The sequence below is a fragment of the Molothrus aeneus genome, chromosome 4, assembly GCF_037042795.1.
Source record: "Molothrus aeneus isolate 106 chromosome 4, BPBGC_Maene_1.0, whole genome shotgun sequence".
Taxonomy (NCBI): Eukaryota; Metazoa; Chordata; class Aves; order Passeriformes; family Icteridae; genus Molothrus; species Molothrus aeneus.
Genome location: NC_089649.1, coordinates 59,416,788 through 59,430,451, shown reverse-complemented (window position 1 = coordinate 59,430,451; position 13,664 = coordinate 59,416,788). Strand labels below are relative to the sequence as shown.

At 37.8% G+C, this 13,664-nt stretch overlaps 1 protein-coding gene across 2 annotated transcripts in view; it reads right to left on the bottom strand.

Annotated features, from left to right (window-relative positions):
* RAB28 (RAB28, member RAS oncogene family) overlaps positions 1–13,214 on the bottom strand; it is a 63,698-nt gene extending 50,484 nt beyond the window's left edge. The window contains exons 1-3 of one of the 2 annotated variants that reach the window (XM_066549190.1): positions 12,863–13,214; positions 5,669–5,765; positions 351–439 (exon numbers count right to left, since the gene is read on the bottom strand). In XM_066549190.1, coding sequence (XP_066405287.1) covers positions 351–439; positions 5,669–5,765; positions 12,863–12,940 — 264 coding nt within the window. In that variant the 5' untranslated portion in view covers positions 12,941–13,214. The remainder of the gene's footprint in view (positions 1–350; positions 440–5,668; positions 5,766–12,862) is intronic. The other variant, XM_066549189.1, reaches the window with a different exon arrangement.
* Positions 13,215–13,664: the final 450 nt, after the last annotated feature.

Genomic DNA, 13,664 nt, shown 5'->3' with positions numbered 1-13,664 from the left:
CATGTGGATATCCAAATAGTCTTTACTATTTATTGTGATTGCTTTTCTTAACTCAAGACACAAAGCCTGGAAACAACCATCTGTTCTTGGGAGTTATTCAGTTCTATAAATGCACACACTTGCTTTGCTTTTTATGTCAGCTCTAAAAATTAGCTACACACCAGAATTAAAGTAGTGTATTAATATCAAGTAACTTTAGATTGAAAAGACATTCAACAATTTTGAGATTCATTAATCAATCAATTAAAAGCTATATATAATGTATGTATGTATGTATAATTTTAAGAACAAAGTTTCAATTAATTTTATATCATTGCTATAAGATATCATTATCAGCATTTATACTGTACCTGAGCTCCATAAATATATTTATCCAGCATTTTGCCTCCTATTGTTTGTCCCCCAACATCCCACACTTGAAGAGTAACATTCAGATTTCCTGGAAAAAAAATTATACAGATATTGTGTACCCTGGAAAATTCAGATACAAATATATTCAACAACAATAGCTTTTAACAAGTATACATGAAACAGGAACTAAACTTTGAAACAAAAATGATTGTACCATCTGGGAAAATCGTCATTTGTGTCCAGCTAAGTCGTTAAGATACAGAAAAACTAGAGCTAGCTATTAACATATCTAATAGTAACAGAAAATAACTGGAATGGCATAAAGTATAACACTCCTGAATAGAAATTATATAACATATTCCACTGACAAAACATGTAAAACTGCACAAAGAATGTTCTGTAGCGTGGTACTTGGAACTGAAAGGTAACACAATTAATGCCAACTTATCCACATTATTTCATACGGTGTGTTCCTTCCTCACCCCCTCTCCAAATCTTCCTTACAGATCAAGAAGTGTGGAAAATCTTTGTAACAACTTCATTTTGGTACTGATGCTGACAGTAGTATACAGTTACAGAATTGTATAGCTGACAGAGCAAAAAAATGGAAATGCTGACACACATCTAAGTTGAGGATGCAAACTATGATTACTTCCTCCACTCACCACCTTAAGGCATGAAGCTAAATTGGACATGATTTACAGTCTCATCTTCAAAGAATCTACACCAAGAATAGACCCTCCTTTCTACTCTAAACCATTTTAAGCTATGTGGAAACTGTTAACAGGTTTTTAAAAACAAAACTAACAAAAAAATCAGTGTAAATGCAGAATATTTAACATCCTACAAATCATACATATTCTGCAAGACAACTCAGTAATTCACATATCAAAAATATACATAGAAAGGTATGGTATCATATACATACAAATATATTAAAGTATACTTTCTCACATTTTGCATGGTAAGAACAGTTTTCATAACTGTACTGATTACCTGCAGCACCAAACTCTAACAGAGTAAGGACTTATAATTTTTTTTCTAATCCATATACAACTCACATGGCACTTTCATGATAATACAAATTCTACATACAAATAATCACAACTGCCTATTAATTTTACTCCTAGATTTTAAAAAATGTAACAAATTTCACACCACAACAATTACAAATCAAGTGGAAATAATCACATTTCTTTGGCTTGCTAAGTAAGATATATTCTTAATTCAACTATTTTATGCAGTTGACAATCTGATTTTACCCCACATGATCCATTCAGCTGTAAATTTGTAACTGATACGCTGGCATTGGTTACACAAGGGAACGTGCTCCATGGAAATGTATCCCTGTACTAGGTGAAAATAACAGCAAATTATAACTATTTAGCTGAATATATGCTGCCAGTGATATTACATGCACCACATTATATTTTTATAATGCACCTTGCTTCAATCTGGTTAAAAGAGCAGATTCCCAAAACTACTACCTTGGTCCCAAAAATACAGAGATGAATGTGAAACAGTACTATTAAGCTACTCTAAATTTTATAGAATACCAAGAAAATATCTACATGGAGCTTAGAGAACACATCATAAACACCCCAATTTAATCAAGACAACCTTTTATAATCAACAAAAAGCTTATTTGTTTTGATAGTTCATCTACTATGTATTAATTAATTAATTAATTTTAAAAGCTTAGAACATTAATGATCGCAAACAATGCAGAAAAGTGTTCCATAAAGCATCTGGCATGGATAAACCAGTGCATCCTCAGTCTGAAGAGACTATACATCCTCAGTGGGTAAACAAACTATGCAGGCTCAAAGGCTCACCATGCTGCAGTATTCTACCCCTATGTATTCTGCTGGGAAGTCACTGTGTCATTCATGACAGCTATTTTGGAAAAAAAAACCTTTATAAATATTATCACTTTCAAAATCAGTAGTTTTCAAATGCCTAATTTTGTGTTCAAGTACTCTAAAAAGTTTCAACCTGATTTTCCTCCTAAGGAAAATTATGCACAGCATTCTGGCCTTAGTATCTGGATAACTGCATGGAACAACCTTAAAAATTTTATTGCAGTAAGTTAAATTAAATAGTCTGTGACTGTCCAATTAAAAAATCTCCTATTACAAATTATTTACTCTGCTTCATTACAACAGAAAAAAGAAACAGGGAAGAAAAAAGAAATGGGAAAAAAAAAAAGATTGGGAAGTTCATTTAAGGTGAACTCCTTAATTAGGACCTCACTAACTATGAAATTCATACTGATCATCTCCTGTGCAAAATGCTTCATTTTCCCTTTTTTTCAGATAGGTTCTGTAATATTTGCTTTATGCTCAGATTTATTCTGGGGAAGAAAGAAGGATGTTAGGATTAGCCTGACAAAAGGAAAAATTGCAGGCAATTTACCTCGCAAGTATTTAATTAACAGCTGAGATAGTAGCACACACAGTTTTCTGCAAAAAGTTTGAAATCTTTTATTTTTTCAATTTAACAGGAACATAAAAACTAGAGACTTACAACAAAACAAAAAGAAACCATGCATAATAAGACAGTTCTTAGAAACAGTCTTAACAGTCCAATAAAAATAACAGCAGAATCCTATCAAAATAACATGTAATACACTATATTAAGGAACAAAAAACCCCCAGCACTTCTTTACTCTGTAGAAAATGCACACAATGCAAAGCTGATGCATGCAAGGCAGCACAGGGCAGGTGTGCAGCCTGCTCCTGGCATGGACTGAAGCCACCGGGCTGCTGCAGCAGTGACTCTGCAGGAGGACCCTTGGTGCGCTGCTTACCTTACCTGCAGTGCTGCACAGTCAAGACACAAGACTGAACACTTTTTACACCAACGACTTTAAAAAAATCCTTTTAACAGGAGAATCCTGTTTACTGAGCTGCACCCACAACCTCCCAAAAACGTATACAACTGTGGCTCTCAAGAGTCCCTATCAGCAGCCCCTCTGACTAACAGATACACTATTTAAGCACTAAAACCTACACCATGGCTGCATCCAGACTATACAAGGCTCTGCATCAATAAATACAATGGAACTGATTAGCACTTGAAAAAAAAGTATTTTGAACAAACTGCATGAAGTGAATTTGTCACGTTGAACACTAGACACATGTTGAACAACACTGAACACATTCAAAATTTATCAAAGTATTTCTGATTTGTATTAAACTGTACTGTTTTACCATGCAAAATATTTACTACTTTCACTGCAAAACTGCATTAGTTACTAAAACAATTGGAGACAAATGCCACTTTTATCTTAAAAAATAATTAAAAAGAAAACAAAAAAAAAAAAAACAGAAAAACAGTACTTTGTTTTGTAAGTTATAATATATTTCAATGAAGCCCAATGCAAACTTCTGTGTAATTCTAGAAATCTGTAATTTTAATTTCTGGAACCTTTGCTTACATTGAAGAAGAAAAAAAAACAACTACCGAACCATAATTGTTCATCAATTGTCCTACTGAATAAGAGAAATCAAGTCCTTTTTCCTACTGATACACATAATTTTTGTGCAGTGGTATCAATTAACCTGTCAAGTAAACAAGCATAGAGTAAACTCTGCAAACTCAGAACTAATCTAGAAATTAGAAAAATCCACTTATTAAAGTAATGCTTCCCATTCCAGCATTTAGAAATGAAACCTCCCTCCCTCTTACTCCCTACAACTAGTCCAGTTTACCTATGGAACAGAGAGCCATATATACCTAAACACATATATAGGTATAGGCCAAACCAGAGTGACAACCTACAGAAAAATGTTTCTTCCTGAATATGAATACAAATGCTACTGTTTTGAGGAAAATAGATGTACAGACTTTTTGGTGCTATTTTTACTGGCATTCTGATTTTATTACGAAATAAACTATGAATGAATGAAATTCACACACAATATAAACTATGAACAAAAATGAATGAAGCAACAGTTGATAATTTTCCACATTTTCTACTCAACAAGGATATTTAGAATCCCAGTAATGTACTAATAGTTTCTGTATGCTTAACAGCTGGAAAAAAAACTTGCAAAATACAAGTTCTCAGCATGCACACTGCATGATTTGTGTACACATTCCACTTGCAAGTACTGCTGTTAAGCATTATACACACTGGTATTTTTAGAGGCATGAGCAGGACAATAAAAAAAATTATTCTGTTGATTTAATGGAGAAATAAGCACTGGGATTTGGTACTTTATCATTCACCAGATACTAAAAAAGTATAGCAAAATGGCTAAACCAAAATAGTGGACACAGGGGTAGTCTGAAAAGATTATTCCATTTCACTTAAGAAAATATATAAACATAATCAATAAATTATTTGCAATATAATTTTTTTAAAAAGTAGTTCAAGAACTGTATACATTTTCTTGTAACTTCAGGTTACAGATAAAATGCTTACTTTCTGGGTTTCCTTCCCTCCTCATCCTTCACAAGGAGAAGACAGAACTACAGAACTTGCATTAACTTTATCAAATCTCACTACAGCTCTCACTAATTACACTAACTTTTTCTAACTTCTGATCTCTGAATCCAGAAGTAAATGTTTTTAATTAAATAGTTGCATACTTAGAATATGAGCACACACAAATCAGTGAAAAGATGTATTTTAAACCCCAATTGTTCAGAGACAAACTTAACCAGCAATTATTCTTTTTAAATTATTTCTTTGCATTTTCCATGCAGTGTGCTGCAACTGGCATCTAAATAGTTTCTTTGCCTTCATGAAGTGAAACATCTTGAATGCTCAAACTGTATTTTTATGAGTGCCGAGGGACCCTAAATTTTAGTGGTCTATTAAATGCCAGCAATTTCATGCTGCCTTGCATAAAACAGCATTCACATATTAGAGCACTGCGAGTCCATAGCTGCATTATGCATCTCCCACACAACTCAAATATAACTTGTGTATTTCATTAAAATATATATATATTTCTTTCAAAACACATAAACTTTTTCAATTAATATGTTTAAAGTTCCATTTCATTGTTGTGTGTTATACTATCCACATGGAAAGTGAGTGCACTCAAGCAGGGATTATAAAATTCATCAATATAGAGAGCATTCCTTTTATTTGAATTCAGTGTTTTACTTAGAGATGTAAGTTGCAAATGCATAACTCTATGACACCTGGCAAGAAAGCATGAACAAAATATTCTCCAAACAACCTAACTTACTTTGCCATAAAAATCACTGCACTAAACTTATTTAGTACAGATTACTCTGAAGAATTTGTTTCTGCAAGTCCTGCTGCCACCCAGCCCTTCAGTGTTAGTTTTTATTCTCTTACCTGGCAATAATATCCTTTTCAAGAAGAAGTCCAGTCCTAAGGTTTGTTTGTACTGTTTTCCAAACGTTTCTTGAGCAAAACGGGTAGCTAAGGATGTCTAAAACAGAACAGTATCAAATTAAGTTGTCATTTTTAACAGCAACAAACTTTATGTTAACCCAGAAGTATGAAATACAGTTAAGCACTTTTTAAATCAATGAATGCTAACAGTGTTCATGGATTTGGATTGACAAGCACTCCAGTCAGTTTCAACATAATAACAGGAGGTGGCAAAGGCTACTAATTTATGCAAAAACAAGTAAGGTGCATATTTGCATTGATTTCAAAAATACTCCAACAGTTCTATTACAAAATACTGTGCAGATTTGAAGGAGGTATCATCAGTATGCTCAAACTGACACAAAACTATGTGACACCTTCTGTACCTGAAGATCTCAGTATTTTTAAAAAGCATTGATTCTCAAAAACAAGGGTCCTCCCTGGTAAGGAACACCATGATCCCAGACCAATTTTCTGGGAGAGAATAGAGATCTGCACAGTGCAGAATCCCACAGAATCCCTAATTGTGGCAAGATTTCTGCCACTGTACATCAGTTTCGGGATCTGGAATTACAGGAACTCTTAAATGGGAAGAGTCCTTTCTTCCACACAGAAAAAGAAGTTAAACTCATATTAAAAATGCACATTTATAGAATTATTCCTTTCAGCAGAAATCTGAAAATTTATTTCTTCAATTGGTATTCTGTGGATTTATGAAAGCAAGCCAATACACTGCTGACCTAATAATAAGCTTTTACTATATATGGCTGAAAGGATACACAACTAACCTGGGCAAACTACTGAAGCAAGGCACTTACATTCTGTCAGTAGCAATTTAGTGTCTCCATTCAAGAAAAAAAAAGAAAAAAAAAAAAGAGGTGGGGGTAGAAAGGGAAAGAAATAAAGAAAGAAGGCCCACAAAAAAGTAAAGTAAAGGAGAAAATAGTGGTACAATCATAAATAATTTAAAACTTTGTATTGTGAAAAAATAATACTAAATACTAAAAAATATAAAATATAACCAACATCAAATTAGTGTACACTTAAAAATCTCTTGCCGACATGACTTCTGTAAATAAAAATACAAATTAACTACAAATTACTACTAAATATTTATTTACCTATATAGAGAAGGAAAAATACTAGGAGGCTCACAAAACCCTTACACTGTCTGAGAAAACTCGAAACAGGCCAGAAAGGTTTTTTCTTGCTAGTTTTCTGTTCATCAAGCAGTGAAGAAATAAGTCACACCAACTGTTATCAGAAATTGCTGTTAAGAGCACATTTAACCAAAAATGCAATAGCAAAATAATGCCAATAGTTCTGAAATATGAGAATAGGCAAGGTCCATGAATAGAAGGTTGTAAGAAAGATCTAAATTAGGCTAATGCCAAATGTACACAGAAAAAAACCCCACCTTTTTTTGCATTAAAACATGATCACCAGAGCTCCAGCATTAACACTCTAGTATGAATAGGCAAACATTTATTCATCTATTAGATTTTCTATTAAGTAAATAAAACAAGATTTACTGTTTTCATGTTTCTATAACATATTTATATTCCTATCACTGGCATATATATAATGAATGATATTTTCATATCAGAAGACATGTTTAGGAAACAATTCAGTAAGTCAGTGTTAGCCTAATGCAACATCTTCATTTACTTCACTGAACTCAAGTCTCAAGAGGATTAAAAATAAAAAAAACAAATGGGGAAAAAGGCAAGCAAACTAGAAATAGCATGAGTACACTTATATATTTATATCCCTGTGGAAAGGGGGAAGACCACAGAGAATGAATCATGAGAAGATTCTTCTGCCTTCAGCTATGTGACAGTAATACTAACAACACACACAAAATAAAATTCAATACAGATTCAGACTACAGTACTGAAAGAGTCAGTAGAACTGATTCATTTAATCCCAACAGTTAGCATGTCAAGATTACAATGACATCTTTAATTTGTCATGACCTTAAAGAGGTAGATGAGAATAAGACAAGTGCAGGAATACACCATTTAGCCTTCTTGAAATTTTCCTTTTTGAAAAAGTAATCAGTGCCTAGAGTAGATTCAACTATCATCTGACTATATCATAGTATTCTATATTCTCCAACACACTAATTAAGATCCTCATTAAATAAGCAACCACTCCCTTCTTGTTTTAAAGGCTCAGTAAATATTAGCTTATCATTCTGTGACACTCAATATTCCCTGAGGACTTCTAGGGCTGTTAGTAAAAAGAAAGGACGCACATTCAATTAACAGCCGACCTATAAGAGCAGCAAGTAATTAACAGCATGGCAAAGTCCTCTGAAACAGTTTTTCTCCACTGTGCTCTTGAATGCAAAGGAATTTATAGCACAAAATCATTGACTAACTCCTTCCTAAATTTTTCCTAATAAATATTAGAGCTCAAGGAAGGTGTTGAATTACCAGTCTAGGGTCCTCTATTTATTCACAAAACAAGCATTTATCCACAAAATGTTAAGAGCAACAGTTCAAACTTCTTTACAACAATAAACAAAGAAGTTATGTCAATGCATATTCAAGTGCCTCTACAATGCAAATACTCCCTTCAAATCCCAGAAATGTTCGCTGCCGTGCTTGCCAGGAAAGATTTTGCTCAAATGTTTCACCTGAGGATATGTTGAATACAATCTATATAAGAATTAATGAAAGTTAAATGATGGTTCAGTATAACTGTAGCTGTAAAAATAAGTAAGTAATCAGTGGCCATTTTTTAGAAAGGTTGCATTCCATACAATTCCACCCCTTAATGTCAGGGTCAGAAAACAGTACAATAGTATGCAGGCCTTTGTTCCTTTGCAGCTCTATTAAGACAAACAGGCCACCAGCTTGCATAGCAGAATTTCCAGCAAAAATTCCATCCGTTTGGAAGGTTCACACACCTGCCTTAAATACTTCAAAGTGAATGTCAACATACTATTCTAAATATCAATACTCTATTGAAGAAGGTTGGGGTTAACAAAACCTTGTTAAAAACAAGAAAATGTCTTTGGGCTCTAATATACAGCAACCAAGATAGCAGTAAAAAAAAAAAAAAAAGTACAGCATTCTAAGTTCAAAATACAATAGGATATTTGGAATGGGTTTTTTGAAAGAAGCAAAGATGGAATTTAACCTTACATAAAAGGCATGACAGTTCCTTGCTTCCATTTTTCAATGTCAACAATTCAGTCAATTCATAAACTGAATTTGACATGCTGTTCCTGAAGACCTACATAATGAGTAAAGAGGAAAAAAAGCAAACAATATCTATGAAATAAACTAAAAAGTAATTAAATTGAAAGTCATATGGAACAAGCAATGATAGCCAGCTCTGACAATGACTACTCATCAGGGCAACCAGAAACTTGTAGGGAAAACCCTACCAATGACAACTCTTTGAGTAAAGTCCTATAGAATTAAGTTTTGAGAAAGCAGTGCCAAAGTGTAGTATCATAGTTGTAAGAAAGAAAACTAAACCCAAAATTCAATTAGATGCAAGCACACAGTTCTGAAGCCATGAATTTCCATTCACAGACAAAATTTAGCCACAAACTGAAAATCTACTTTCCAAAAACCACATGTATCTATCCTTTCTCTCATTCCCTTCTAAAACATCAATGCCACTATCCAAGCACAGCTACACTAATCCCTCAGTCATGTCCTACCTTATTGGCAAGAATTTTAGGACAAACAAAACTAAAACAAACACTAGGATAAATAATGAAATGCTTTAACTACCATAAAAACACATAAGTGCCCAAGCTAATGTCCTTCCATCCCACTGCCAACTACTGATGCAACTTTCTTCACTGAAAAAGAGAAAATTATCATAATTTCTTGACATTTGGTGTAGACCTATTTGATGCAGCTGGGCCAATCTGCACAGCACACTTCATTCAGTTCTCCATTTGCAAGACTCAACAGTGACAAAAATATTTTTGTCACCATCTATGAACTTTTTGAGCCCAAGTGTAACAAGACAATTCAGAATTGGCACAATGCTTAAAAATCTGCTATCCTAAAAAATCCTAAAGTAAGCAGGACAGTACCTTTTAAGCCAGCCTATGTTTTATCTCCTGCAACTCCCATAGCTTGAGCATTCATTATTTCATTTCCATCATCTAGTGTTACCAGAAGGAAAAGGTAGGATGTTTCTGCTACCATACTCTAGTTCTACTCTAGTTCTAGTTCTAGCTACAACAGATAGCAAACAAACAGAACCTCAGCACACCTATTTTTCAGGACCTCCCTTCCAATTAACAGCTCTGAGATTTACTTCCAGAGGCCCAAAACCTTTTTCAACATTAGGAAATCATAATATTCTATCTCAAATCAGCATCCTTGTATATTTCAGTACTAAGCCAATCTATGCACAAAAAGAGTAGAAATATCTGGATCATAACATTTTTTTTTCAATCCATACTATAGTAATGTTGGTTTATTTTAATGGAAATACATTTTGGCCCAGGAAGAGTGAGTTGATTTAAAACCTAGACACGTAAGGCAGCTGTGTGTATATATGTCCTTCCTACATTCAAAATCAAAGAGCCAACTGCTATTAATAATTGCTGGATTTTTTCATCTCACATTGCCCCCACTTCTGATTGCTCTTCAGATTGTTTTCCTAGTTTGTCTAGTTCATTAAAATTATCCTCTATTATCTTCTGACTAACCAGTCTTGCTTCCCTCAGTTTTGATTTTCCACAGTTTACCATTACCTTACCATCTCTATTTTAACCTAAGAGTTTTACAGATTCTACTGTCTCACTTCTTCCACTTTTACTCTTCTCTACTTGTGTTTGCTCCAGCAGCACTTATTGCTATCCTTAAAATTTTAAGTATCCAGTTATCAATTCAACAACCTCAAAACAAATTAATAGAAGCACAGCATGCCTCCCTTGCCTTATGGATAGAGCAATTCCTAGCTAGTGTAAGTACAAACATTACCTCCAGCTTGAACTGACACTGATTTGTTTTTAAGCTGCTACCAATCCCTGCACAGAACCTGAGTCACATTGCTTCTAAGCAATGGGTGAGGAAAACAGCAAGTTTCCACCTGACCCATAACAACAATTTTTTTCTTTGGTGTTTTTTTGGAAAAGAGGGAGCAAAAGAAGCCAAATGTGAACACCCCACACTAAATACAAGATCCAGCATTTCGGATATATCCCATCATTTTCTATACACCTCCTGTCTCATGATCCCAGAGTGACAGGAAGAGAAAAACCAACATCTTGCACAGTAAGAGAGGTAAGTATGCATGTGAGTGAAGACCAGCTGTGAGCCAGATGTGAGAGTCAGACAATTTAGAGCTGAAAACATGTAGACATACACAGGTTTCAACAAGTAAGTGGAACGAATAGACAACAAAAGAGAAGAGCCTCAACAATTTAGTCTTCTGAGGTAAAAAATAGTAGTAGGTACAGTCTATCCTTCCATTCCATGACCCAATTGCTTCTTTATTTTTACAAGACCTTACAATAAATCTGTGAGTGCTGCCAGGCCAGTGGGATGGTGGGAAGGAGCCTCTATTACAGCATCATCTAGGGGGGACAGGAGGAAAAGCAGCCCACCAGAGTACTGCTGCTGCTCGTGCCCAAAACCTGCCCTGGAAGCATGAGATTCCTAGAGCCAGCAGCAGATGCAGTGAGTGGCAGCTCCTGTGAGAGAGGTAAGAACCAACAGGAATATACATCAAAATTCAAGAATGCTTGAAAATCCATGCTTGGCGAGAGGTCTTGCCACAAGCTGCTCAACAGCAGCAGTGAAACGATTCTTCAGTTTGAATGGAAAACTCCTGGGAAATGCTACCCATGAAGCAGCACTTCAGCTGTCAATGCTGTGCATTTATTATGCTCTCATCACACAGCTGGTTGGAATTGCCCATCTACTGACTCAGACGAACACAATACCACTTCAGACTGGGTTTAGAATCACTGGAGACAAAAAAAACGTTTTGTTTCTTTACAGAGCTCTGAATAAGTAAGTGAGCAAAACCACATGTACTTTCACTTAGAGCTTATTCCTATTAATGTAAGGCAGTGCATTTAAACCACCTCTACGAACATTTCCATTTTTCATATGAACTGTGAAGCATGCAGAATTTCTTCTCCTTGTAATTTCAAGTGTTAATGACAGAGGAATGAACTGTATACTCCAATCATACAATAAATTTACTATTTTCATGTGTATCTCACAAAATTATTCAGGCTACATATGATAATCGATATGTACAAGGGAATAGTTAAGATCAGTGACTATTTTAAACGGTTAAGAAAGCAGCCTTTCTTTTGCTTTCTTTGGTCTCTCCTAGTCAAAGTTTCTCTTTTACAAAGAGAAATTTGTTGGATTATTGTTTGATTATTGTTGATAAATAAACTCTTATAAACAGGATTTCATTATGGTGATTACAGATAGGGGGAAAAAACCCAAAGCCATAAAAAGTTACAAACGAAAACTAACTAGACCCAGCAGTGCCTTTCCAAACTCTGGAACAGTAACTCCACTAGATGCAAACTGTTCTATCCAGCTCGGGAGGTTGGCAGCTCAGTATCCGAAAGGAAGGGCGCCTGCAGCCCCAGCTAAGCGACCTTCCCGTCTCGTCCCTTTGGAGGGGAGCCGCGAACCCTCGTGCCCGGCCCCGACCCCAGCCCGGCACGCCGGGGCACTGCAGCCACCGAGAGCGGCTCTGGGCTGCTCCAGCGGCTCCAGCCGAGCCACTCCTGCCTCCAGCGCGCCATGGGCAGCGCACGGGGACCACGGGAAACTCCGTCAGCACAGCACGAACTACGTTATTCGCCGTTCCTTGCTCGCGGCTCAAGAAAATTGGATTACAGTCGTGTACGTCTTTTAGTTGACGATACCTCTTCGGGTCGGAAGGCCCGCCAGAGGGCTCGGTTGCCGGGCAGCTCGGCTGCGCGGACACCAGCGGGAAGAGCCCACGTCCCCCGTGCCTGGAGGGCCTGGAGCCGAGGGGGAGCAGCCGGCAGCTATCGCGACAGCGGCAGCGCGACAGACTGGAAGCGCCGTGGGCTGCTCCTTCCTCAGCAGCAGAGTCAGGGGCTGCGTGAGGGGGAAGGCCGCGAAGGGGCTTGGGGCACCGCGGCGAGGGAGAGGAGCTGCCGGCGGGGCCGGCACTGACCTTGCCGGTGGTGCCGTCCCCCAGCACCACCAGCTTGAGCTGGCGGTCCGGACTCTCCTCCTCCTCCGAGTCCGACATGATCTCTACGGCCCCGGCGAGAAAGAAGAGGCTGAGAGCAGCCGGGAGGAGCCGGGTGCGGGAACGAGGACGGGACAGCGAGAAAAGCGAGCGCCGCGCTCACGATGCCGGCAGCAACAGTGGAGCCAGCACCGCCATCTTCCTTCGGCGCGCCCTCCGTCGCTATGGTCCGCGCGGGGCGAAACCAAGGGCAGCGCTGAGGAAAGGGGGAGAAGCGGTTACTTGAGGGCGAGAGCTACAGCAACAAGTCCAGCTGCTTCTTCGGGACACACCACTTATTCCCCCACAGGGGCGGGAGATGGTTCAGCCCGGCTGTCGGCCGCTCGCCGCGGTGGCTCGGGCCCCGCAGTGACGCCCTGCGCGGTAACCGAGCAACGGAGGGCGGGGCGGGGGCGGGGCTACGGCCCGGCCGCCCCCGCTGAGGGGCGGGGCCGCCCCGTGTGGGGCTGACCGGGCGGGCGGCGGGGGTTTGCTATGGCAACTGCATATGGCAACTAAATAAATAGCTATGGCAGCCAAATCATAGTCGCTGAATGGTTTGCGTTGGAAGGGACCTTAAAGATCATCTCATTCCAACACCTTTCTCTAGACCGGGTTGCTCAGAGCCCCGTCCAGCCTGGCCTGGAAAACTGCCGGGATGGGGCAGCCACAGCTTCTCTGGGCAGCCTGTGCCAGTGCCGCACCGCCCTGACAGCGAAGAATTTCTTCTTGATATCTAATCTTA